This window comes from Podarcis vaucheri (genome assembly GCF_965113315.1).
Source record: "Podarcis vaucheri genome assembly, chromosome: 2".
Lineage (NCBI taxonomy): Eukaryota > Metazoa > Chordata > Lepidosauria > Squamata > Lacertidae > Podarcis > Podarcis vaucheri.
In genome coordinates, this window is record NC_138760.1 from 76,978,445 (window position 1) to 77,002,880 (window position 24,436).

General features: G+C 47.0%; 3 protein-coding genes and 1 long non-coding RNA gene across 5 annotated transcripts in view; 2 read left to right on the forward strand and 2 right to left on the reverse strand.

Annotated features, from left to right (window-relative positions):
• The window catches only part of IFRD2 (interferon related developmental regulator 2), a 22,651-nt gene extending 13,929 nt beyond the window's left edge, over positions 1-8,722 (forward strand). The window contains exons 4-12 of the mRNA XM_082214562.1: positions 304-428; positions 1,484-1,641; positions 1,798-1,848; positions 3,878-4,059; positions 4,370-4,475; positions 5,653-5,790; positions 6,413-6,541; positions 6,669-6,764; positions 7,289-8,722. Of these exons, the coding sequence (XP_082070688.1) occupies positions 304-428; positions 1,484-1,641; positions 1,798-1,848; positions 3,878-4,059; positions 4,370-4,475; positions 5,653-5,790; positions 6,413-6,541; positions 6,669-6,764; positions 7,289-7,369 (1,066 nt within the window). The 3' untranslated portion in view covers positions 7,370-8,722. The remainder of the gene's footprint in view (positions 1-303; positions 429-1,483; positions 1,642-1,797; positions 1,849-3,877; positions 4,060-4,369; positions 4,476-5,652; positions 5,791-6,412; positions 6,542-6,668; positions 6,765-7,288) is intronic.
• Positions 8,723-10,527: 1,805 nt separating this feature from the next.
• LSMEM2 (leucine rich single-pass membrane protein 2) lies at positions 10,528-19,080 on the reverse strand. The gene is made up of 4 exons (XM_082214619.1): positions 18,925-19,080; positions 14,240-14,380; positions 12,382-12,621; positions 10,528-11,058 (listed from the first exon to the last, which is right to left on the reverse strand). The coding sequence occupies exons 1-4, from the start codon at positions 18,944-18,946 to the stop codon at positions 10,925-10,927; spliced, it is 537 nt and encodes a 178-aa protein (XP_082070745.1). The 5' UTR covers positions 18,947-19,080; the 3' UTR covers positions 10,528-10,924.
• Positions 19,081-19,178: 98 nt separating this feature from the next.
• Positions 19,179-24,415, forward strand: LOC309527727. Of its 2 annotated transcripts, XR_014217305.1 has the most exons (4): positions 19,179-19,271; positions 20,025-20,060; positions 20,770-23,181; positions 24,283-24,415. It is a non-coding gene; the product is annotated as an uncharacterized lncRNA (long non-coding RNA). The 2 variants fall into 2 exon arrangements; XR_014217306.1 differs by lacking the exon at positions 20,025-20,060 and having other exon boundaries at positions 19,196-19,271.
• The window catches only part of LOC309527679 (hyaluronidase-3-like), a 28,469-nt gene continuing 24,701 nt past the window's right edge, over positions 20,669-24,436 (reverse strand). Inside the window, exon 5 of the mRNA XM_082214555.1 lies at positions 20,669-21,896. Coding sequence (XP_082070681.1) covers positions 21,863-21,896 — 34 coding nt within the window. The 3' untranslated portion in view covers positions 20,669-21,862. The remainder of the gene's footprint in view (positions 21,897-24,436) is intronic.

The following is a 24,436-nucleotide window of genomic DNA, read 5'->3' on the forward strand; positions in this document are numbered from 1 at the left end:
CTGGTGTATTTCCTGATATGCAGAAACGGTTGGTTCTGAGCCACAGAGCTATGTACACACTGCCCTCCCCCAGTCAAAAAAAGGTATGTCTCTTGTGCAGGTCAGAGTGCATACTGTGTACCCGTTAACTTCACACTGAATCAGTAGGAATATTGTAGCAGGTGAAGAATTTGCTGAACTGTTCAGAAAGATGAAGTAAATCTGAGCGAGCTGACTTTATTTGGCACTGAACTTGGATTATTGTGAGGCTCTTGCATGGCTCTTGTTATGACTCCCATCTCTTTCTTTCTGACATCTTTCCAGTGCCAAGACACGGCAGGTTGCTCTAGAGAGCCTGCGGCTGGCCTTCTCCTCCAAGACGCTCTTTGACTTCCTGTTGGAACGCAGGCTTACCGTGACAGACTCCTTAGAGAAGTGCCTGAAGAAAGGTGGGTCTCTGCAACCTTTAGTACAGCACCATTATTTAATACAGACAGAGTTGATCCAGCCTAACGAAAGCACTTCCAAGTCCCATTTGGTTTCAGCAGGAGAAATGAGCACCTGCTTTAATTAAATCTCCCCACCGAAAACAACTGGGCATGAAAGTGGTTTGGGTGGATTGTGTTGGCAGTTTCATACTTTTCTAAATAAGGTAACTTCTGGTCATTTTTATTGTCCTTTTGTAATTTGATACTTCTGTCAAGCATAAAGATTGTGAAGTTACCATATTTGATGAATAATAATAATAATAATAATAATTTATTTATACCCCTCTCATCTGGCTGGACTTCCCCAGCCACTCTGAGCGGCTAATGTAAACATTTCCACATAAGTTTTCATATATCGTTAACAACCACCTTATAAGATAGGCTAGTGTGATAATCTCCTTGTTACTAGTACGAGCAGAGGGCGACTGCAACTCGCCCCAGGTTTACTGTGAATTTTGAACCAAGGCTTCCTGGCTCTCTCACAAAATGAGGCATGTTAGTGCTGCCGTTCTCCCATCCGTGAAGGACTGGTAGGTTTCTGTGACATCTCCATGTTATATGGCAAAGGGATAGAGCTTTACTTCTCTATGTTCATTTTAACAACTTGCGTGCTTCTTGCCTGCCCTCTTGATGTTGCCTTTGAAATACCCTCTGCATCAGAGATGGTGAGTCATTACAACCCTCCCAGATATTGGGCTACAACTCCCATCAGCCTCAGCCAGCATGGCCGATGGTCAGGGATGATAGGAGTTGTAGTCAGACAACATCTGGAGGGCCGCAGCATCTTTGTCCCAGTTCTATATCCTGTAGGCAACCTTTTGCCTTTAAAACCACTTTGGAATATTGTGAGACAGTACTGCGCCAGGGCGGAAAAGATGCCGCTTCTGGTGCTCTGTGCCCCCGCAATTCTAAGTTTCATAACTGTCCCGTGTTCCCTGTTTTCTTGCACATGACTAGTGCTGTTTTGAATATTTTGCATGAGAGGGAAAGGCAGCTTATTCTCTTCCTCCTCTCAGGTAAAGGGGAGGAGCAGTCCCTTGCTGCTACTGTCCTTACACTACTGTGCCTTCAGATGGGCTCGGGGCCTGAGGGGGAGGAGGTGTTCCGCAGCCTGAAGCCCCTCCTCACCACCATCCTCACAGACTCCTCGGCCAGCCCAGTTGCTCGGCAAAGTGTGAGTAGCACTTCTTTTTTTCTGCCTCAGAGGAAATCTTGTGGGAGGGAGGTGCTACTGGGCACTCTGGGAAATGGTTTCTTAAAATGGCTACTTGGAATGGCTTTGACGTTGCCTTGTCCTGTCTTCCTTTTTCTCTTCCGTCTCCCCCGGTAGTGTGCCACTGCTCTTGGGATGTGCTGCTACATCGCTGCTGCAGACATGGAGGTAACTTACACTAATGCTTTAACTTGACAGGCGGTAGCCAGTGAAGCAAGAACCTAGATCTCCCTCCCCTCCTGTATGGGGTGGTGTAGTAGTAGCCAGGCAGGGTCAGCAAACTTTTTCAGCAGGGGGCCGGTCCACTGTCCCTCAGATCTTGTGGAGGGGCGGACTATATTTTTTGGGGGCGGATGACCGAATTCCTATGCCCCACAAATAACCCAGAAATGCATTTTAAATAAAAGGACACATTCTACTCATGTAAAAACAGGCTGATTCCCTGACCGTCCATGGGCCGGATTTAGGCGATTGGGCCGGATCCAGCCCCCGGGCCTTAGTTTGTCTACTCATGACTAGAGCAGTGTTTCCCAACCGGTGTTCCGCGGCACACTAGTGTGCCGCGAGACGTTGCCTGGTGTGCCGTGGGAGGGAGGCGGGCGAGTCGGGCGGTGAGAGGCGGGGCGGCGGCGGCGAGGAGAGGCCGCACAGCGCGGGGCTCTCGCCGTCTGCCTGCCTGGCTGCCTGCGTGGCGCTGACGTCACGGGGCTGTAACGTGCCCCACATAGGCACACGCGGGGCGGCGAGCGAGCTCCCTCCCACATCCCATCACCGCTCGCTTCGGCCAGCCTACTGGGCTGTCGCAGGCGGAAGGCCTGCGCATGCGCGAGGTTTTCGCGCCTTCGGGATTCCCTTCACGCCTTCCTCCTCCCGGGTCCTTGAGAGCGCGGGAAGCGGCAGCGCGAGACCGGTGTTGAGCCTGGTAGGTATTGCGCTTGCCAAGGCAGTCATTTGGGAAATGAAAACTTGCAAAGCAAGCAACCAGTTCAATCTGAAGTACGTGTATGCTTAATATCCTGTATCTGAAACCTGTTCTGCCCCCTCCCCCACACTTGGTGCCATTTTCATCTACACATGCAGCAGAGTAAGTTGACCCAGAATAGTACCAATTCAGAGGGCAGATGGGAGAATGACAGTGCTGAATGCTTTCCCATGTAGAACAGTCCCTGCAAATAAAAACCTAGCATATTTGGAAGAGGGATGCTAGCCTAACCATTACCTTCTATGCTGTTACTTTTTTTTTTATTTTTTTTTACATAAGTAAAAAGTGACCTTTCCCCATCTGGCATGGTGGTGTGCCTCGAGATTTTTTTCATGAAACAAGTGTGCCTTTGCCCAAAAAAGGTTGGGAAACACTGGACTAGAGTGTCAACACCCTGTCTTTGAATACTGATCCTTGGAGTTTGTCAGGTCTAGATTAGTTGTAAGAGTGCCCGACTCCACCTTGCTCTCAAATTGTTTCAGACAGTATTTGTTACTTTCTGAAAAGTGGTTAGCCTAGTATTGATCCCCTTAAGTGTTTTAGGGAAGCCATTCATTTTGCATTGAGAAACAGCCCCTTGACTAGAGATTCCTTGCATAACTCAGTCTATTGAGACTCTTCCATAGTCCCTTCTGATTAAATAGCTCCTGGTTTTTCCACCCACGGTTTTTATCCCATGCTGCTTCTCTGGTATACCGCTTAGCTATTGCTTTTGTAGTTACACAGAGGACTGGCTACCTCACTACAGGTAGAGCCAATTCCTTTTGGATCAGCCCAGAGAGGTGGGACTAAGATGAGCTGCTCTCTGCATTAGGACATGGTCATAGCTGGACTTACCTATTCAAGTTGAAACTGGTGGTTTAAGGCTTCATTCACCAAAATGGACTCATTCTTCATGCACAGGAATACTTAACAGATTTACAAGGGGAAAGCACATACTGTAAGTGCTTTGAGGTGTGCGTTTCATTTCTAGAATAAAAGAGAACAAGAAAAAGCACTTTGGGTGTCATAGAACTTTAGGGCTGCAGTTGGCATTGGCAAACCTGGCTCCCTCAGAGTTGATTGCCAGCGAAATGTGAACCCAGATTGTGTGCCACCCTGAAGCCCCAGCATAGTTCACCCAGAAACTTAGATACTCTTCTGGTTTATTGTATCCTTTTTAGTTTCTCTTATTGTTTCTGTGAGAACTGACTGATCACTTCCCGCCCCTTCCAGGACTTGGTTTCCTGTCTTGCCTGCCTAGAAGGCATCTTTGGCAGTTCCTGCAGCACGGATGCCAGCTTGGTGCCCTCTCATCACAGTCCTCTGCTCCAGACCTTGCATTGCAATGCACTCCAGTCATGGTCTCTGCTCCTCACCATCTGCCCAAGCACCCAGATCAAGAAGATTCTGGACAAGTGAGTGTTGAGATTGAGTGCAGGGTAAGAGGTGGGGAAGTAGCTTGATGATCAGAATGGGGAAGGGGTGGCTTATTCTGTGGTTAGCCATCTTATTCTGCCTCCACTGTTGGAGGTGCAGTAAGCTTCTGACGGCCAGTTGCTGGGAGTCAGAAGCAGAGACGGTGCTGTTCCGCTCTGGTCCTCCTTTGCGGGCTTCCCATGGCCATCTGGTTGGCCACTGTGAGACCAGGATGCTGGACTAGATGGGACACTTGCCTGATTGAGCAGGGCTGTTCTTACATTCTTACCTTGTGCTCTCCTTCTACAGTCACTTACCCAAGTTGCCTCTGATGCTGTCCAGTGATAACGTCAACCTTCGGATTGTGGCAGGTGAAACGATTGCACTGCTCTTTGAACTGGCTCGAGACATGGAGGTAGGATATAGCACTTCCTGATGCTTGCATGCACACATGTGAGGTCCCTCTTCTGCTTGTGACCATGCAATATTGGAGGCAATATTGCACTGAACGCCAGCTTCTAGGGAGCAGAAAGGTCTGCTGCCTTCGTATTGCAGAGCCCTGTTATTGCCCATTGTGAGAAACAGGTTGCCCAACTAGATAGGCCTTTGGTCTGGTCCAGCAAGGCTCATCTTGGGTTCTTGTGGCCCCTGAGACCTTTGCCAATTAGCAGGGGTGTGGTGGGTGGGGACTTAAGAAGATCCCTTCTGGATCAGGTCAATGGCCCATCTACTCCAGCCTCCTGTTCCCACAGTAGCCAATCAGATGCATATGGGAAGCCTGCAAGCTGGTTGGAAGACCCAGTGAAGAAAATAATAGTCTTGACAGCAATTCCAAATCTTATCAACTTCCAAGTTGCATTCCCTGTGTGCACACGAACACACACACGCTCTCTTAGTATCTTAGGATATGATAATCATTTGAGGCAAACCCTGTGATCTCCTTTAGCTTTGTGTTGATAAAAGACTGCCTTAGAAAATTTAATCTTGAGTAAAATGCTGTCCCACTCAAAATTTGTGAGTAAATACGAGGAAAGGGTGGATCGGTCTACTTTGTTGTCTTTGTCCATTCTGCACATATTCATGAGTTGTTTCATATGGTTTCTGCAGCCACCTTTTTATTGCAAAACACTCCTTTTATCCTAAAATACACATTTTCTAAATGTATGTCAGCACATTGTTGCTGTTTTTTTGAACTGAGTGTTGAATTGCAAAACTGATGTGTGAAATCCAAATTGTAAACTAATTTCCAATCTACACATTAGTCCAGGAAGTCAGGTTGGCTTGCAGTGGAATTCACAGGAATTGAATTCCTCAGATCTAGGGATCTGAGGCATAGGATCCTGTTCCTTAAATGAATGTGGACCGATAAAAGACTGATAAAAGTGCATGCCTGGACAGCAGGTGCCGGGAGCCCCATTTCAGGCCACAGAGAGTTTCCCGAAGGAGTTGTGAAATACAGATACAAAAAGTAAAACTAGGGAAAGAGCTGCAGCCTCTCTATCCTTTTGCACCTCTCGCTGCCTTTTGGGTGGCCTGCAAGTTGAAGCTTCTGCTTGACACCATTCATCTTTTTTTTTTTTTTTTGTCCATAGGAGGATTTCTTTTATGAAGACACTGACCTGCTCTGCACAAAACTGAAAGCCCTGGCCACAGACAGCAACAAGTACAGAGCCAAGACCGACCGGCGCAAGCAGCGCTCCATCTTCCGCGATGTGCTGCATTTCATTGAGGTGCCTTGTCCGGCTCATGCTGCCCTTGCCTAGTTCAGAAGAGGGCTCCTCCCTTTGCATTGCTTCAACCCTTAGATTTCCCAGAAGAACAAGGCGCAGGGACTTGAGGGCCTTCATGGAATTGCGCTCCTTTAACTCCAGCTTTGTGATGCACAGGCTGCAACTATTCTGAGGAAAAATGCACTCCGTGCATGTTTAAGAGCCATTCTCGTCTTTTTTTGCCCCCATAATGTTCCATGTGTTCCAATCTTATGACCTGGTGTTCAAAATCTGTCTCAGATGAAAGCTCTGGGCTTACCCTCACGTTCCTGGAAAGGGAGGAAGGGAGCGTGTCAGTAGAGGGTTTTCTCTGTGAGCACTTAGGGCAGCTCTGCTGTCCTGCTTTCCAGGACATAGTATCCATGAAACTCTCTGTGGTAGGCACTGGGGTAGTGTGGTGCTTGCATGAAATGCCTGTGAGTGGCTTTCTTCTGCTGTGAGGTAGCGTCCATGAAGCTGCCACTTTTAAGCAGTAAGAGAGACAACATGGTGCTGAGCTTTGCTCGTGAGATGTGGGGTAAGATGAACTTCCGCTCTCTCTTTCTCTACGGAGTCTCCAGCTGCCTTTTCTTCCCTGCTCCAGAATGGGGAGTGCCATGAGGAGACGATCAAGTTTGGACTGGAGTGTATGTATGTGGACAGCTGGGCAAGGAGGAGAACATACAATGCCTTCAAAGAGGCTCTTGGCTCTGGGGTCAGGCACCACCTTCAGGTAAGGGCAGAAGAGTTCACGTGGGGCTCCTAAGGTTTATTCCTTGCCTTTGTGCTGGTCTACCTGGGCTGCTGCTCTCTCAGCTCCAAGAATTTCCACTAAATGGGTGTTGTCGTCTTGCCCACAGAACAATGAGCTCCTGCGTGAGATATTTGAGCTGGGGCCCCCGCTAGTGCTGGATGCTGCAGCTATTAAAGCCAGCAAGATATCGCGTTTTGAGAAGGTACGTCAGCGGTGCTCCTAGTATTTCTGCTGCCATTGGCTCCCTCGCTTTGCTTTGTTAAGTTTCGGTGTTATTTTCTTCTCTGCAACATCAGCAAACCTGTGTGCATCTTTCCCCACCAATGGCAGCTTGCCAAAGACAGCCTATTTCCTAGTAACAACCTTTAGGTTATGTGACCACTCTGGCCCTCTAGAGAAATGGGCAGTGGCATAGCCAGATTATGGCTGAAATGCAAGTCTTCAGATGGTGTGGAGGTGACATGTAGAAACCAGTAAATGTGTGTGTTTTAGGCAGGGGGTGAGGGGTGTGTGTGTGTGTAATATAATAAAACCAGGTGCTGGGGGCAAAGGAGAGGGGGTTCTTGCCGTGCCTGTGAATGCCCCTGAGGCATAGCCAGCAACTTTTGCAGACACAATGTTGGACTACATGTCTCTTTTGGTCTGATTTGGCAGAGTTTTTCTGATATTCCCTCAGCTAATTTCCCCCTCTGTCTCTCTTTCTTTTCTCTTTCTGCATCCCCACAGCACCTCTACAACTCGGCTGCTTTCAAGGCCCGGACGAAAGCAAGGAGCCGTGTTCGAGATAAGCGAGCCGACGTCCTTTGAGGGAGGCTTGTTTCCTCCTCCTCTTGCTGCTGCTGCTGCTGCCGCCTTCCATACAAGCCAATGCGCTACAGACCTGGAACACTGTGAACCTTGTGGGTGGAGGGAGAGCCTGGGGCAAAGGAGCCCTGTTGCCTTCTCTCTTTACGGAAGCTGGGCTTGTGCCATGCCCCCCCTCTGCTCCCCCACCATTGTCTGGGGGCTTTTATATATGTACAGAATAATATTTAAATGTCTTGTCTCGAATGTTTGAATCGTGGCGGGATGGCAATGGGCAGGTGCCATTTTTATTTTTTTAACCAAAAAAAAAATCTAAGTGAGGTTGGGTAGTGGGGAGGCTTATTTTTCCTCCCCACTGCTTTTTTAAGCCAGTGATTCTTTTTTTTAAAAGCCCCATCTTTCCCCCTGTCTCTGATGCTGAACACATCCTGCAGTTGCAGTGTGTGCAGTGAAATCAAGGACTAGATCTTCCCACCCCCTTCTGCGGTGAGAACTTCCAGTGAGGTACCCAGTGCAGGAGGCTGGCTTAGTTGTAAGGCTAAAGACTGCAGTTGTCCAGGATGGAGGTGGCGAAAGTACCGGCTTGAGGTTTGGTGCCTTGGGTTCTTCCCCTCCGGTGTTGAAGATACTTTGCCTTTGGGTTGAATGAAATGTACACTAGAAATCGGTGTGGTTGTTTATTAAAGGCTGGGCTGACAGCACCATGAAAGGGGCTGTACCTCTTCTCTGCTCATGCAGCTGCTATTTTTTGCAGCCTCTCTCTGACACCCTGCCCATCACTGTCTTTAACTCTGTTCTCTCACGTGATTATAATGCTCAGTTTTACTCCGCACTTGCATGGCTGCTGCTTCTCTTTTCTTCTTCTTTGATGGCAGAATGAAAAGCCAGCAAAAGCCTCGGGGCAAAGAAAGGGCCCGTCCTCTGGCCGCCCTGGCAAAGCTCCTCCTCATAGTGGGGCATGTTCCCCTGTTGTAGGAGAAGGGTCCTGTGGCTTATTTGGCTGGTGTAAAGTTGGTGTGTGGCGCTTTGCCCTGCTCAGTGGGCCCTCCTGCCTTCAGAAAGCTGAATTCTGTGAGCATATATTGCATAACTTATTTTAAGTCTGCTATGTGGTGGTGAGCTATACAGGGGCCCCGTTACTTTGACAGCTGCAATTCTTGCTATCCCTCATCATTTTTTTCAAGGCATGGTCTACGTGCTTCCTCTTTTGTGCAGCTGTAAAGACTGATATCCAGATTAATATATAATAGGAGTGATCTGGACCAGCTAGTTGTATTATGCTTCCATTGATTTCAGCGCGGCTTAGGTGAAACTAACTTAGTTTGGATCAGATCCAGTATAAATATATACTATCCTTGTGCTCTCTCATTCATTCACATACAACTACATATTCTTAGGAGGTTGAATTCTGTGCCTAAAGTTAGTCTGTGTTTCTGCAGTGCTCACTTGCACAGAATCCTTGCCTTGCACTTGAGTACCAGGAAATCAGCAAATGGAGGAATCTGGCAGTATGAAGAACTGCCGTGTCGAGTTGCAGCTCGGCATCCAAAGAAAAATCAGTCTCACACCATGATAGGTTCCGAAATATGGCTGCTCTTAGGGCTAATGCAGCACAGCTTTTATTGTGTGAAATCAGAAAGATACAAAATACAAGCCAAGCAATTTGTTTCTAGCCAGCAGATAAGGACCTTCATGCGAGCATCAGGCCATGCTACGTTAACCAATCATATAGGACAGCATGAGCTGTTCACGCGCTGTTCATGCTCCAAGGATGCTTCTAGCTATGAAATCACCCTGCAACAATAAGAACTTTGCTCATGCTTTCATGTACAAGCAATCATTTTCCCACACTGCCGCTCACCGTTTTGCTTCCCTCATTTGGCTTCTCTATTTTTGGGGATTTTGACATCACAAATAGGATAAGTGTGTGTGTGTGTGTGTGTGTGTGTGTGTGTGTGTATAGAGAGAGAGCGAGAGCTTCAAACCTTTGCTGTCCAGACTGGAGACATAGCACATCATCGTCACAGAGCAGAGTTAATGGAAAGTACGCTTTTTCTCCTGGTACCTTGCTCTATTGATCTCTGAAACACATTGCCTCACTTTCATAGTGTTGTCAGCAGAAAATGCCCACGTTGGCCTATTTGGCTTTAAATCGAGAGAAAATATTAAACATAAAGTGGTAGGTGAAAAGTCATATTCCTATCGACATGACCTCATCAGCAGTGGTGTATGGGCATAGAACTTCTGTCTGGGGGTTGAAAAGTTGCAAGCTTCATAGATATTTGCAGAATTAATCAGGGGTGTCCTGTTGTGTGTCCTGCAGCTCAGGAGTTGTGCCGTGCCTTTCCTTCCCATACATATTCAGACTCCAGCTGAGTTGTGCAGATCTGTACAATGAATGCATGCATTATTATTATTTATTAGGTTTGTTAGTCGCTTGCGATCTGAAGGTTTCCAAGCAACTTACAGTACTTACCATGTGATATGTACCCCCATATCGCAAGACATAATGAGTAGTTGTTCCCAGAAAGCAATTGCTCAAGAGGATTTGCCCTTGCCTAGTGCCAAACTGAAGGGTTGTCCTAACTCTTGTGTTTGGGCCACCAGGAATTCTGCTGCTGGCTTCCTGCCATTCTTTTTACTCCCGGTTCAGTTATGAACTTTGGGGCTGGTGCATCAAAGCAGGGAGTCTACATGTCTGCATTGCTATGACTGTAGTTAGAATCAGAGTGTAGAATTCGGATAATTTCAGCTATCCCTTTTTGTTTTAAAATAAAATCTAGCTTCCTTGAAGAACAGACTGGGACCATACACCCGATTTTTCCCTTCAGAAACGGTCTTGAAAAATGAGTATCCGGAATCCTGTGCACTGTCGAGTGGGGGGGGGGCAGGAATTAGGTGCTAATTAAGGAAAGGACAGGCTCATATGTCACATTTACATGTAATTGTTCAACAAAAGCAAGGTATTGTGGCTGCAGAGAGGTTTGACATAGGTAGTTCGAGCTGCTTCCGTTTTAGCAGCCTGAGAGAACACAAGGGTTTCCTTCTGCTCTGCTCCAAGCCTAGTTTGTAGGCCGACGGTCCCTCTTCACCAGATTGAGCCTGGGCAGATTTTAGTGCTGATCAGTTGAAGAGAAGCACAGCTTGGCAAAGGAAGCCTGTGAGTTTCATCGTCATTTATTAAAACATTTCTGCAAAGGTGCCCCATGGGCAACGATTAAAAGGTGGGTATAAAGTAGAGCAACATAGTGCAAATAAGGTGCTGAAAATAGTTCTCAAAAGTGTATCTGAGGCGCTGAGGAAAGGCCCTCTGCATCAGTCTCTTCCTGTCTGTCCCTCCTCTCTTCAGGCAGATGCCAGTCCTGCAGCCAGTGCTGCCCATAGGGCACATCAATCTCAGCAGCACCCCACCAGTGAGTTGGGGGAGGTTGCTTAAAGGTTTGCATAGTCTAGACCAACACATGTCCATGCTCAACGTGACAAGCAGTGAGTCAATTTTCCCATCCGGCTCCCCAAAGAAAATGTTTGCGGGGGGGGGGTTTAAAAGGTAGGACTCTCTCAGGTTTGAAATCCTGAATCGCTGGCATTTAGCTGCCTCCATAGCTGTAGGCTCACAGCTCTCATTTCTCGGATGGCCTCCTCCTGGGACTCCAGCCACTGGGCAAGGACACGCAGTGACTCACGCTGCAAGACTGCAGAGAGGAGAAGCAGAAACCACGTGACTAAACAGCCTCTCTGTTTTATTTTTTGAAGAAATGTATCGCAGGCACTGTAACTTTCACCATTTTGACACTCATTTTCAAGAGCAGTTTACCACCAGGCACATCAGACTTGTACGTTGCCTTGCTAAGAGCGAACTGAGGAGCTCTTCTGCCAATATAAATTGTCTGAAATATTTTACAGACAGAATGTTGATGAAGCAGCACTATGGGAGCCGTCACCAGAACGGTGAGGGAGCAAACTCGTTCTCTGGTGGAGTTTGAGGGACCCCATTACATAGAGAGGATTCCCCCAAATCCAGAGGCCACAAGAGGACAATCCTAATGCTGAAGATTACATACCTTGGTTTATATTATTCTTGGACCTCAATAACTCAATACCATACTTCCCGTTCAGGTGATCTGTAAACGGCCCTAATCCTCAGATGAAGGGCGGTATATAAATTTAATAGTAAAATAATAAATAATTCCGGTGACAGACTCCTTCATCAAAGCAATGGCTGAACAGCCATGCTGTAGTGGTTTTCCTGCATAAGCCGAGGGCTGGACTACATGGTCTTTTGAGGTGCCATCAAGGGACCCCAAGAGTCCTCTCGTCCAACCCCCTGTAAATTCTAAGGCCCACTAGCTGAGGGGCAGCAGTCCTCTGGTAACTAAAGGGTGGTTTGGAAAAACTTCCTATTGCATTGGTCAAGAGTACTTCACATGGGACTTCAGCACAATCTGTTTCGGTCTGGGGATACTGCTTTTTAGCATGTCCTTAGGCCACATCTGTGGCAGACCCTTCGCAAAATTAAGCTGAGGTATAGCTTCCTGGAAAGCTGGATCTGAGGACAATAAGTTTACAACAGTTGCATCCTTAGAAGTGGATGGGTGTGAATTCAAGTGCTCAAGGGGAACAGGCTGGATTCTGTACCCCACAAAGTAATGGCTCAGGATCTGTGGTGTATATATGCATTTGGAAGTTTGACAGAAAGTACTGAGGATTCCACAGAATGGGGTGCCGTTTGAGCTACTGTTATAAGCCTCTGTTTCTCAGTGGATGCCCAAATAACTTACCTGTTTTATGGTACTTTCTCCTGCATTGCCCAGAAGAACCACTATGGGGCATGATAGGTCCTCAGTTTCCTACCACCCACATTTCATCTTGCATACGATCTGTTACCTGGGACTGGCCAGATGGAAGTACTTGGGTCCCACAGAGCCACCCTCATCCCTGGCCCCCATGGTGGTAGGTACCAATTCCCACCAGGAACTCCTTATTGTCAAGAACGGCCCACCAGACCCCGAACCTACCACTCAGATACACGGCCAGTGTGGCTAGCCCGAGGCTGGCCACTACGAGCACCCCGAGGAGAGCAAAGAAGCTTGCAGGGCAACATGTTGGACCGAAGCAAGGGCAGCAGGTGAACGCAGGGAGGAGATGGAGATTCTGGACGGGTAGAAAGGACGTGTCCTCTTCGTTTGGGAAAGTGAAATGTTTGGAGGACGTGCTGTGAGGAGTCCATGGGCTGTTGGGCTGAGATGGGCTGCCCCCTGGAAAAGAAGGGGAGAGAGAGAGGAATGAGCAGGAGTGGGGAAGCAGCCACTGTTGATTTATATTAGGCTGGTGGGGGGGCCTGATGTCTAGGGCCTCAAACTGCCCCCTTAGGCTTCTGGCTGACACAGGGCTTTCCCCAGGCCACAGCCCTCATAGGTCCCTCAAGTTATTTTATCTTGTGTCCTTGAACTGTTGGCAATGCCTTGCTTACCTGGATCAAAGGACTGAGAGAGTTGTGTGAGAGGAGGTGTCGAATCCTGACTCTGCCCCAGACACACTGATCAGATGTTTGGAAGCTGTGGCTGGATGGTTACGTGGGAGCCGGTTGAAGTTAAATCCTTCGAAGACAGAGGTCCTTTGGCTGGGAAGGGACGATATGGGATTGGGGGGGGGGGCAACTCCCATCTCTTGCGGGGGTGCAATTAGTGCCAGCACCATCCGTTAAGAGTTTGGGTGTAATCTTCGACACCTCCCTTTCCATGGAGGCGCAGATTTCAGCTACAACAAAGGCAGCATTTTTCATCTCCACCAAGCTAAGCAGTTTGCTCCTTACCTCTCTCGCCCTGACCTAGCCACTGTGATCCACGCGGCGGTCACCTCCAGACTGGATTATTGTAACTCGCTCTATGTGGGGCTGCCCTTGAGACTGACCCAGAAACTCCAGCGGGTGCAGAATGCCGCGGCGAGACTCCTTACGGGGTCCTCGCTGCGAGATCACATTCACCCGGTGCTATACCAGCTGCACTGGCTCCCGGTGGGGTACAGGATCAGGTTTAAGGTGCTGGTTTTAACCTTTAAAGCCCTATACGGCCTAGGACCCTCGTACCTACGGGACTGCCTCTCCTGGTATGCCCCACAGAGGAACTTACGGTCTTCAAATAAAAACATCTTGAAGGTCCCAGGCCACAGAGAGGTTAGGCTGGCCTCAACTAGAGCCAGGGCTTTTTCGGCTGTGGCTCCAATCTGGTGGAACGCTCTGTCACAAGAGACAAGGGCCCTGCAGGACTTGACATCTTTCCGCAGGGCCTGCAAGACAGAGCTGTTCCGCCAATCCTTTGGCCAGGGCACAGCCTGACTCTCTCCTTTGGCAATCTTCACAGAACTCTACCCAATGGTTGCCATCAATTTGATTTGAAGTAATTTTTTAATGAAATGATTTTAAAATGTCTTATTTTATTGTTAGCCGCCCTGAGCCCGGCTTCGGCTGGGGAGGGCGGGATATAAATAAAATTATTATTATTATTATTATTATTATTATTATTATTATTATTATTATTATTATTATCCTCTGAGGTCTCAAGACTGGAATATAGCCTGCTTTACACAAGTAAGAGTCGCATCCACTGCTCTGCCCACTTCTGCCTCAGCCATTTTCACCTGCTCACCTCCTGCTGGTTGCCCATGAGGAAATGTGGCCTTTGGGCTAAAAAAGGTTTCCCACCCATATTAGCCCATGTAATAGCCCAGCGCCACCTCAGCTCACAGTGTCCTGTTTTCATGGGGAAAGCTCATTGCTGGTCTAGGGTCTTCTTCCTACTGCTGAACTGCTGTTTAGTTACTCTGGGCACACATGAGGTTGCTTGAGTTCAACTCAGGGTGCTGGGTACTACATACCTTCTGAGACCCTGCCGCTCTCACGTCCGCCGGATGCATAATGCAGGTCACTGATGGACTCTACCGCATGCAAGTTTATTTCTGCCATGCCATTTTCAATGAGTTCCCTATCGGAGGAAGCAGCATCCTTCGCCATGGTGTCTGCACAGGAAAGAGTGGTTTGGCGTATGAGAGGTGGAAGAGCGTCACTGCTGTTTTCTTCAGTAAGGAAGAAGGCTTTCCTAGAAAAGACCTGATGCTCTGCTAGTGCAGGAGGATAAGAGACTCCCTTCCCCCACTCTCCACTCTCCATTCACTCTCTCCACCATCCCACCAAGTCTTTTGGTAGATACCAAAGAAGCCCTTCCCCATAATCTGTTCTCTTAACAATTGTCATTTTTCTAGAGCTCCCGTGTGCTTTCTGTTATTACACTTGCTGGTATGTTTGATGCGACAGCTCTGCCTTTACCCATTTTGTGTGAGACGAGGCCCTCAGAGACAGTAACTAGCAAAGACTTACATCCCCCACCCACTCGGGTTCTTGTGAACCTGAGACCATCCTCCATTACCAATTGGCTGAGGCAGCTGAAGCCCCCTGACTTTAATACTTCAGATTCTGCCACTTAAGAAAATATGCACCACTTACCCTTGCTGTGTTTCTGCCCTTCCCCATTTAAACTGCTAAACAGCACATCCAGGGACAGGATTTCCAGTGCCTCTTTAGCAGGGATGGAATCCTGGACAGTCTCCGCTGTCCTATGTAATAAGCCCCTGTACCTTAATATAACCACTGGCCTCTTCCCATGGCCTGATTGTACACATACCATATGACCCAGAGGCTCATTTGTCAAGCTGCAGAAACTGCAAGCCTGAGCTGTATATGTTGATGCTACTGCTACCTGGCTGTCATTCCTTGCCTTTCGAGAAGCAGATTTATGCTTTCGCATATAGATCTTCCTAGTTACTGACTTTTTATTCATTTGCTTGTGTTTCTTTCTTTGTGCTTTCCCAAACTCTTTAATGGTGACACAGGTAAACATTCAACAGGTGAAGCCTATCAGAGAATTGTAGACTTGGAAGGGACTATGAAGATAATCTCTAGTCCAGCCCATTGCAACGCAGAAATCTTTTGCCCAATGTGGGGCTTGAATCCACAATCTTGAGATTAAGAGTCTCATGCTCTACCAACTGGAGATATAGACAACTTTGCCTGGGGAACAACTGCCTGTTAAATAGTAGCTGAAAGAACAACACTCTGCCAGGGTGGGGAGAGGACTAAGCTGGCAACCTTATCGTTAGCAGGAATGCTTTCCTGATTACAGAAGTGTTGCCAGCTAGGTCTTGGCTCAAATTTAAAGGCACTTTGGGATCGTAGCTTTCAAGGACACAAAGGACATGACGACCTAATTAGACTTAGCACAGCAGTGTCACCTTTTCCCAGAGAGGGAAAATACGTTTAATTACAGGATAAGACAGAAATTCAACATGTGACATTCTCTCTGATTCTCTGCTGGAATAAAAAGGCCACAGTTGTGGAATTTCTGTTTGCTGACCATCTGTTAAAGGCACAGTAGCAGCACTGGAAAAGTTCTTACACTTCCACATGTTTACTCAAAATTAGTTGTGCTGAGATTACATGTCTGAAATTAGTGGGTTTTTTTTTGAGATGCCATTTTTAAGCACGTTTTATAGGTGAAGTAGGTGGGCTGTACACTACGCAAGTGCCTAGACAAAGAAAATGCCATGTTAATTAATCAAAATAAAAGAGGTTAATTGTAGAATTGTAAAAGGCTACCATAAAAATGCTTTGGTTGAGTGGAGAAGAATGGTCCTTTCAATAAAAACATTGGGTGTGGGCCAAATTGCTACATGATGTTAATTGCTATAACACGGCCCTTAGATTGCGTTAGGGAGCAAACAACCATGTTAATTGATAATATGAATACGGTTGTAAAATGGAGTGGTTATTATAATCAGGGTGAATGACTATAAGAACTGAACTGAGTGTTGAAATGGGAGGCATTCCTATGAAAGTTAGACACATAGACATAATTGCATAGCAGGAGGAGCCAGGCTACATTGCCTGATCTTGCCTGTAATATCTCACATCCCACCAACCCAGATCCCTATGTCCATGAGTTGAAAGCAGACATCTGCAGAGGGGTGCCTAGTCACACACAGTTGAACATTTATTTATTTAATAGCATTTATGTACTACTTGGCTGTAAACAGAGCCTCTAGTCTAAGTGGTTTACAAAAAATAAAATTCAAAGGTTGTCAATAAAAGACAAGTTAAAAACGGGTATTTTGAAAATACAAGATATAATTTTGGACTACATCTCCCATCATTCCTAGTTAGCAGGACCAGTAGTCAGAGTTGGGCATGTGATGGCAAGAGGGACACTTCATCCCTATATGTGGAGATTTTCTGAATAGTGCTTTGGTTGTGTCAGAATCAAAGAATATAAAGCATTTAGCTGTGGATTATACTTCAGTGTGACTTGGATTGTGATATATATTTTCCAAGTCATGGCAGGGTATTGGGAAAAGTTGGCAATTAGCAATAATGGTGCCTCAGATTAACCTCATTGGCTACGATACTGCCACTGCTCAAAGCTAATGGGACTTACCTCAGCAGTAAAAAACTAGTGCCTATGTCTGGGCTGTACCACTTCTGAATGCAAGGGGCATAGAATCACAGAACCATAGAGATGGAAGGGACCCTGAGGGTCATCTAGTCCAACCCCTTGCAATGTAGGAATCTCTGCGAAAGCATTTGTGACATGATGCACATCTTCAGTGTGTGCATGTCTGCATCATATGTGTGCTTGTTCCCTTCCATACAGAAAGACTTCCTGAAAAAGGTAAAACTAGATGTGAGGGAGAAGGGCTCCTTTTCACTGACATAACTAGCTTTCTGTGTGGAGGAAGGCTTGCCCCCTCCCGACCACAGATGTGTCTTCTGCCATGTGAAAACTGGGCCCACTTGCTGCTATATTTGCTAGACTGTGCAGAAAGATTCTGGTGGGATGTTGCAAGCTCTCCTTTTTAAGCAGTTAACTTACATCTCAGCCTCCGGAAGTATTTTTCTCTTTGAACATCAATTCCTTTGCTTTTAAAAGTAATTTGTAACAAGTTTATTTGACTGATGTTCAAATGTTCATCTGGTTCCCATTGAACTTAGAGGATGTTTCTGATTCCGACAAGGAGACACATTCTCATCTGAGAGCGATGTTCTCATACAATCAAGCTCAGCTAGAGCTGGATGGGGTCCATTAACTATCCAGCTACATTTTGAGGGCCCATCATATTTCCTGCAGCAATCGAGTTAAACAGGATCTTAAAATGTAACTTTGGCCTTTCTCCAATGTTCCCTTCAGTTGCCAGTTCCATATTACCCATGTATCATTTCCACAGTGTGGAATGCAAGGAATACCAAGACGCAGAACAAAGCTTTTGTTCCTAACTACAATTTAGGGCAGCCTTGCTTTCAACATTTCAATCATCATGCAACAATGTGTTTGAATAGGCACGCAAAGAACTATTTTAGGGCGACATCTGTCTTCACTGTAGCTGAGTGAGCAGGAAGCAACTTTTAATTGCTTTAATTTGCATTGCATTGAGAAGGAATTGTCTGTGTGAATCAGGTTCTATTGTCCTCTATTGGCAACTCAAGGGCAGGTCATCTTGTAAAACACCACAACTGTATTATTTTGAAGCCCTATGTGGTCTGTATATTCTGCTGCCTGCGTGCTGAAGCAGGTTTTATTGCTGAAGCAACAGAGGCAACACGCCACAAGGGTGACTCCTACCCCTAGGTTATAGTAGTAAATAGGCCCACATGGTTGGGTAAAAGTGGAATCTTTCCTGAAGCAGCAAATGGGACTGCGGTGAGTAAATGGTATGAGGGAGGCTTAGTCTTGGGGCTTGCACCGGGCTCTTCAATAAGCAGCCACTGCCTCTGAGTCAGGAGCTGGTCACTCTGACTGGACGGCACATGACAGGCTTCCATGACTTGGACCGAAGGCAGCTGGAGTGACTCAGCCATGTCTGAAGAAGTGTGCATGCACACAAAAGCTCATACCAGTAACAAATTTAGTTGGTCTCTAAGGTGCTACTGGAAGGGATTTTTTTTTAATTTTGTTTCAGCCATGCCTGAGAGAGTTAGCAAGCGTGGGGAGAGCTGTGGCTTAAATCTCAACCAAATAGGCTTGCACCTAGATAATTTTCGTCCCTCTTGCCTGTGCCAGGATCAGGCTCTCATGGACAATGTGTTTCATTCTTTTGAACCTGTTCAGCTACAGCAACATGCTCTCAAACCTCTGCTTTGAATTTCTCAGACCTGCACCAACTACAGCCACCAGCCAGGAAAAGCTCAGGTCCTTTGACAACAATTCCCCCACAACCCCCACATAAAGTCGAGGGCAGCCAAAATTCTCTCTCATTTCCAGCTGCCACCCTCATTGCTCACTGGGCCGGCAGCAGTGACAGACGAGCTGTCCTCTGTCCTTTGAACATCGTGACACGGCTTGAGACCTCCTGTCGCCAGGAAGGCAAGAGAATCAGATCTCCTGGTCGAGTTTTGCAGCCTGGCCCTCCAAAGAGGTGCTTGAGTCACGTCTCAATGACTAGAAGATTAACCCTACTTCAACACGCTCTCTACAACTCACCCTCTCTCCCCCCTCCCCAAAACCCCCGGACCATACCTTCTCCAGTGTCACTGGACATCCCTAGAACCAGAGTCCTCTGTGTGTGGCTGTTGCAGAAGCTGTGCGGGGCCTGTGTGCAGATCCCCCTGGGACCTGATGGGGAAGTAAACACAGGCTTCTGGCTGTCATATCAGCTGCTCAAGCTTAAAATAGGAATAAGTGGAGCCCAAGGAGGAGCTATAGATAGAGACCAAACAGAGGGGCTGGAGAGGATACAGTGGGGGCTTATGTTAAGTGAGTGCTGGGAAAAGAAAGAGCAGGCCGGCAGAATGCAAAAGGCTACTGTGTTGGGGAGAGAGAGATAACTGTGGCAGGAAGTCAACAGTTTCCTAAGAACAGCAAAGGTAGGATGAAGGAGTCAGTATGGAAGAGGGGGAAAGCACAGAACCCTTATTTTATTTATTTAGTTACTGGCTCTCCCTGTCTCCATATTATTAGATCAGGCTGAGAGTGAGGGACTGGCCCATGGTCCCTCACTCAGCTTCATGGCCGAGTGAGGATTTGAACTCAAGCCCTAGCCCAACATTCCAACCACGGCTCTTAGGTTAGAGAATTGGAAAATCAGATTATTCTCCCTCCTGAACAGAGATCCCCCCCCCAATTGGTAACAGAAAGCAGCTAAGCGGCATCTGACATCTCCTGAGTATGTGCTCAAAGAAGCAGGCTGCGCATTGATTCATAGAACAGGAGGCAATTGACCATGGGAGCTGTGTGCAAAAGGCCAGTGGCAGATGATGATGATGATTACTATTATTATTAATTTATACCCCACCCATCTGGCTGGGTTTCCCCAGCCACTCTGGGCAGCTCCCAACAGAATATTAAAAACACAACAAAACATCAAACATTCAAAACTTCCCTAAACAGATGTGCTCATAGCTCTCCATCGCAGAAGACTGAGTTTGCTTGCAAACTGGATGCTTGGCTTCAGTGCTTAAACTATCAAAGGGGACGATCACAGCTATCATTGCAAAGGTTTTATCCGATTTTAAAACCCCTGAACTAGTACACTTCAGTGTGAGTCAGTGAATGGTGCAAGACTGAGATTTTTGCCCAGGGAGCCAAACTTGTATATTTCTATATGTAATTTTGTACAGATTCTACCTACTTAGAACCAGAAGAAACGTCTTCAGGTAACTTTTCTCCTTGTTTCAAACAAAAACAAGTGTGAAAACAAATGTACCCCACAAATATATAAAAAATCCCACTGTCATACATTCACAGTTTGCCCTTTGATATTTGAATCCGTATTTGTTGTCTCGCCATTTATCTGATACTTAAAATTTGCTGGCTGACACTATATAGTGGATGATATTCAATAATTATGCAAAACACTACAAAAGCCTTGAACAATTCCAGTTCTGAAAAGGAGAACACCCAGTCCCAGAGCAAAAACAAGAAGAGTGGTATGACTTGATCTCGCTGTACAGTAGCTTGCCATTTTCCCAGTTAATGATCAACCCTAAAACATCCAGATAAGCCCATTCAGTCATATGGAAACATATTGTGTAGCCTTTCAGGCACAACCAACCAGAAAATGCTCTTTTAAACTAATGACTGTTCCTATCAAGATAGGCTTGCCCCCAAAACAAGCACGGTCGAATGCTGATATCATTTAGCATTTCACAGACAGAATTTAGATTTAAAAATCCAAAGCTCCTGAACTAAGAACCCTGGAAAGAGATAAAGCAGAAAACTAAACTTACATTGCTTTTATGGTTATTTAAAGAAACACAAAGAATTGCTTTGAAGATGGTTTTATTGAAGTTATGTTTAATCCATTTTTAGCCCATTAAACCTTCATACCATTATTCTAACACCATCCTTAACTTTCTCCTTTAGCTACTTGAAGATTAGAAGGGAAGGGGCAACAATGAGTGTGGCGTGTCTTGTGAAGAAATGCATTAATGGAGCTGGGATGCTAGTATCTATAATTATTCTTGGAAGCTGTGGGATGTCTTGTTTTGGACGAAGCACTGAAACCCTTCTCTCTTGATGCAATGCCAGCCTGGGCTGAGATGTGATCTTACTGGGTTCTTTTTAACTTGTGGAATTAGCCATAATAGCGGAATTGAACTCAGCATTGAAACCTACCACATTCCGGGGTAGCGTGCTTGTGAATATCTCATGATAGCAAAAGTACAAACAACTGGGTTGGTGGGCTGATGTCTTGCTCTGTTTGTGGGATTATTGGAAGCATGTTTGGCAAAGGATGCTGGACTCCACTGAGTCTTCTAACCTTCATTTTTTATGAAGTTAAGATTTAGTGACACCGATACTTGGAATTGCTGAGACAGAAAAAAAGAAACATGCGGTTTATTTAAGGAGCCAAAAACCCAGCACAGATGCATTCAAAAGCTAGGCAACTGGACCAGAGCCTCCCAGGAAATTCTGGGAGAATTCACAAAGTCAGAGGGAAGAATTCAACATAGTACCATGGCAATCATTCTACCAGTGCAAGCATTGCAGCTTGGCCAACACAGCAATTTCCCTCTCCTCCCCCACTCCCTGCATGGTTCTGGGTTCTCATCACCCCCCCCAAGCCAATTGGGGGAGGGGGTGGCACATGGGGGAAGAGAGGGGAAAGCCCCAAAGCACTAGCAGAAACCCTTGGGCAGGGCTTCTGCTAGCAGGTCTCATTAGGTGAATCTGGTGCAGGATGTTTTGGTCTCACGTAGGGTAGACTAACATACCGGCAGACACACACTTCAGCATAGAAACATATGCAGCTGCCTTATATTGGTCCATCTTGCCCCACACTTTAATTGGCAGTAGGTCCCCATGGTCTCTGGCAGATGTCATTTCCAGCCCTGATAGCACCTTAAACAGGAGACACTGGAGATTGAGTCTTGGTCCTCTTATGCATGCTTCCAGGGCTACTCTTTTGATGGAGGAGCTGCTATTGTATCACACTGCAGGCTAACTGTCCTTTTGCTTACAGTAGTCTTTTCTCCATCTGTGGCAAAGTCCTGATGGGAAAGAGGGAAGACTTGTTGGTGCTCACAACACTTTTTAAAGGCTAACAGCCAAATTGAGGGGCAATAAATAGGGCTCAGCATCTAAATAATTTTAGTTCAGTTGGACTTAATACCACCCACCACCCCCCAGCAAAAAAAGGATGCAAGAGTTGTGTCACACCTGCTGACAAGCCTTCCCCTATCTAGTGCCTTCCAAATATTTTGGCTATAGTTCTCATCCTTGACCACTGGTGATGCTGCCTGGAGCTGATGGGAGTTGTAAAGGTAAAGGTACCCCTGCCCGTACGGGCCAGTCTTGCCAGACTCTACGGTTGTGCTCTCATCTCACTCTATAGGCCGGGAGCCAGCGCTGTCTGCAGACACTTCCGGGTCACGTGGCCAGCGTGACAAGCTGCATCTGGCAAGCCAGCGCAGCACACGGAACGCCGTTTACCTTCCCGCTGGTAAGCGGTCCCTATTTATCTACTTGCACCCAGGGGTGCTTTCGAACTGCTAGGTTGGCAGGCGCTGGGACCGAACGATGGGAGCGCACCCCACTGCAGGGATTCGAACCGCCGACCATGTGATCGACAAGTCCTAGGCGCTGAGGTTTTACCCACAGCGCCACCCGCGTCCCTGATGGGAGTTGTAGTCCAAAATATTTGGGAGGCACCAGATTGGGGAAGGTAGTTATTGACCAAGAGCCTCGTGGACACTATCCAATAGGTACCCATAATACTCACACATCTCCCCATTGCCCTGCATTCACCATCACGGTAATGGCACTGCCCTGCATCTGATAAAAGGCAGTTAGCTCACCCAAGTATTGCAATCTGGGAAAGCGCAATATCCTTGTAGCAGTAGCACAGGTGAGAGGAAATGAACCCGAATCTTGCATAATAGTTGTTCAGCTAAGTGTGCTAAAAAAACAGACTGAGGGAGAAAAGTGAATGAGAGAAGCCTTCCAACTCACTTGCTTTCTCATAGCTTTTACTGAAGTTGGGGGGGGGGAGACGAGAGTGGTTATGAAAAGGTAGTTACGACACCAAGTTCCAGACATCTGTCACCTTTAAGTTGTAGTGCTAACAAGTGTAGGAAGGGTGTGCAAGGATCACTTTCATGGTGGTAGTGAATGCTTCCATTTCCCAGCATTCCACCTGCCAGCTCACATACGAACTCTGAAGGTATAAGGTGCTCTCATGCTACAGCTCTTTGGGGTTTCCAAGTATGTCTTTATTTTACTAGGTGTGCTTGGCTACAGTTTCAAAACCCAACAATGCCTAAGCCCTTACTAAGCGTCTTGAGGGGCTGGGAGCTGGGGGCACTGTCATACAGTGGTTCCGCTCCTTCCTCCTGGGCCATGTTCAGAAAGTGGTGGTGGGGGATGAGTGTTCAGACCCTTGGGCTCTCACTTGTGGGGTGCCTCAGGGTTCTGTCCTCTCCCCCATGCTTTTCAACATTTACATGCAGCCACTGGGAGAGATCATCAGGAGGTTTGGGCTGGGTGTTCATCAGTATGCGGATGATACCCAGCTCTACCTCTCTTTTAAATCAGAACCAGTGAAGGCGGTGAAGGTCCTGTGTGAGTGTCTGGAGGCGGTTGGAGGATGGATGGCGGCTAACAAATTGAGGCTGAATCCTGACAAGACAGAAGTACTGTTTTTGGGGAACAGGAGGCGGGCAGGTGTGGAGGATTCCCTGGTCCTGAATGGGGTAACTGTGCCCCTGAAGGACCAGGTGCGCAGCCTGGGAGTCATTTTGGACTCACAGCTGTCCATGGAGGCACAGGTCAAATCTGTATCCAGGGCAGCTGTTTACCAGCTCCATCTGGTACATAGGCTGAGACCCTATCTAGACTAGTGACTGGGAGTGGCCGCCGAGACCATATAACACCGGTCTTGAAAGACCTACATTGGCTCCCAGTATGTTTCCGAGCACAATTCAAAGTGTTGGTGCTGACCTTTAAAGCCCTAAATGGACTCGGTCCAGTATATCTGAAGGAGCGTCTCCACCCCCATCGTTCTGCCCGGACACTGAGGTCCAGCTCCGAGGGCCTTCTGGTGGTTCCCTCACTGCGAGAGGCCAAGTTACAGGGAACCAGGCAGAAGGCCTTCTCGGTAGTGGCGCCCGCCCTGTGGAACGCCCTCCCATCAGATGTCAAAGCGATAAACAACTACCTGACATTCAGAAGACATCTGAAGGCAGCCCTGTTCAGGGAAGTTTTGAATATGTGACATTTTAGTGTATTTTTCATCTTTGTTGGAAGCCGCCCAGAGTGGCTGGGGAAACCCAGCCAGATGGGCGGGGTACAAATAATAAATTATTATTATTATTATTATTATTATTATTATTATTATTACTACTACTACTACTACTACTACTACTACTACTGCTTTAGGCTTACACCTGAGATCATTTTCAAATTATAGTGCACCATCAAAGAAGGAAAAAGTGTGTGTCTGCTATTTGTCTACATCCAGACCCCCTCTGTTTGAAAAATGGAGGAGTCACCCAGTCGAGAAATGTCTAGAACAGATATCATCAAAACTGCC

Bases quoted from the DNA above. Each gene is read 5' to 3' on its own strand.
- LSMEM2 (XM_082214619.1), bottom strand. From the start codon at position 18,946: ATGTCCAGTGACACTGGAGAAG. The intron at 12,622-14,239 runs GTATGTAGTACC...CTTCTTTTCCAG, and splicing joins GAGCGGCAGGGTCTCAGAAG to GGGGCAGCCCATCTCAGCCC. The intron at 11,059-12,381 runs GTAGGTTCGGGG...TCCTCTCTGCAG, and splicing joins ACTGGCCGTGTATCTGAGTG to TCTTGCAGCGTGAGTCACTG.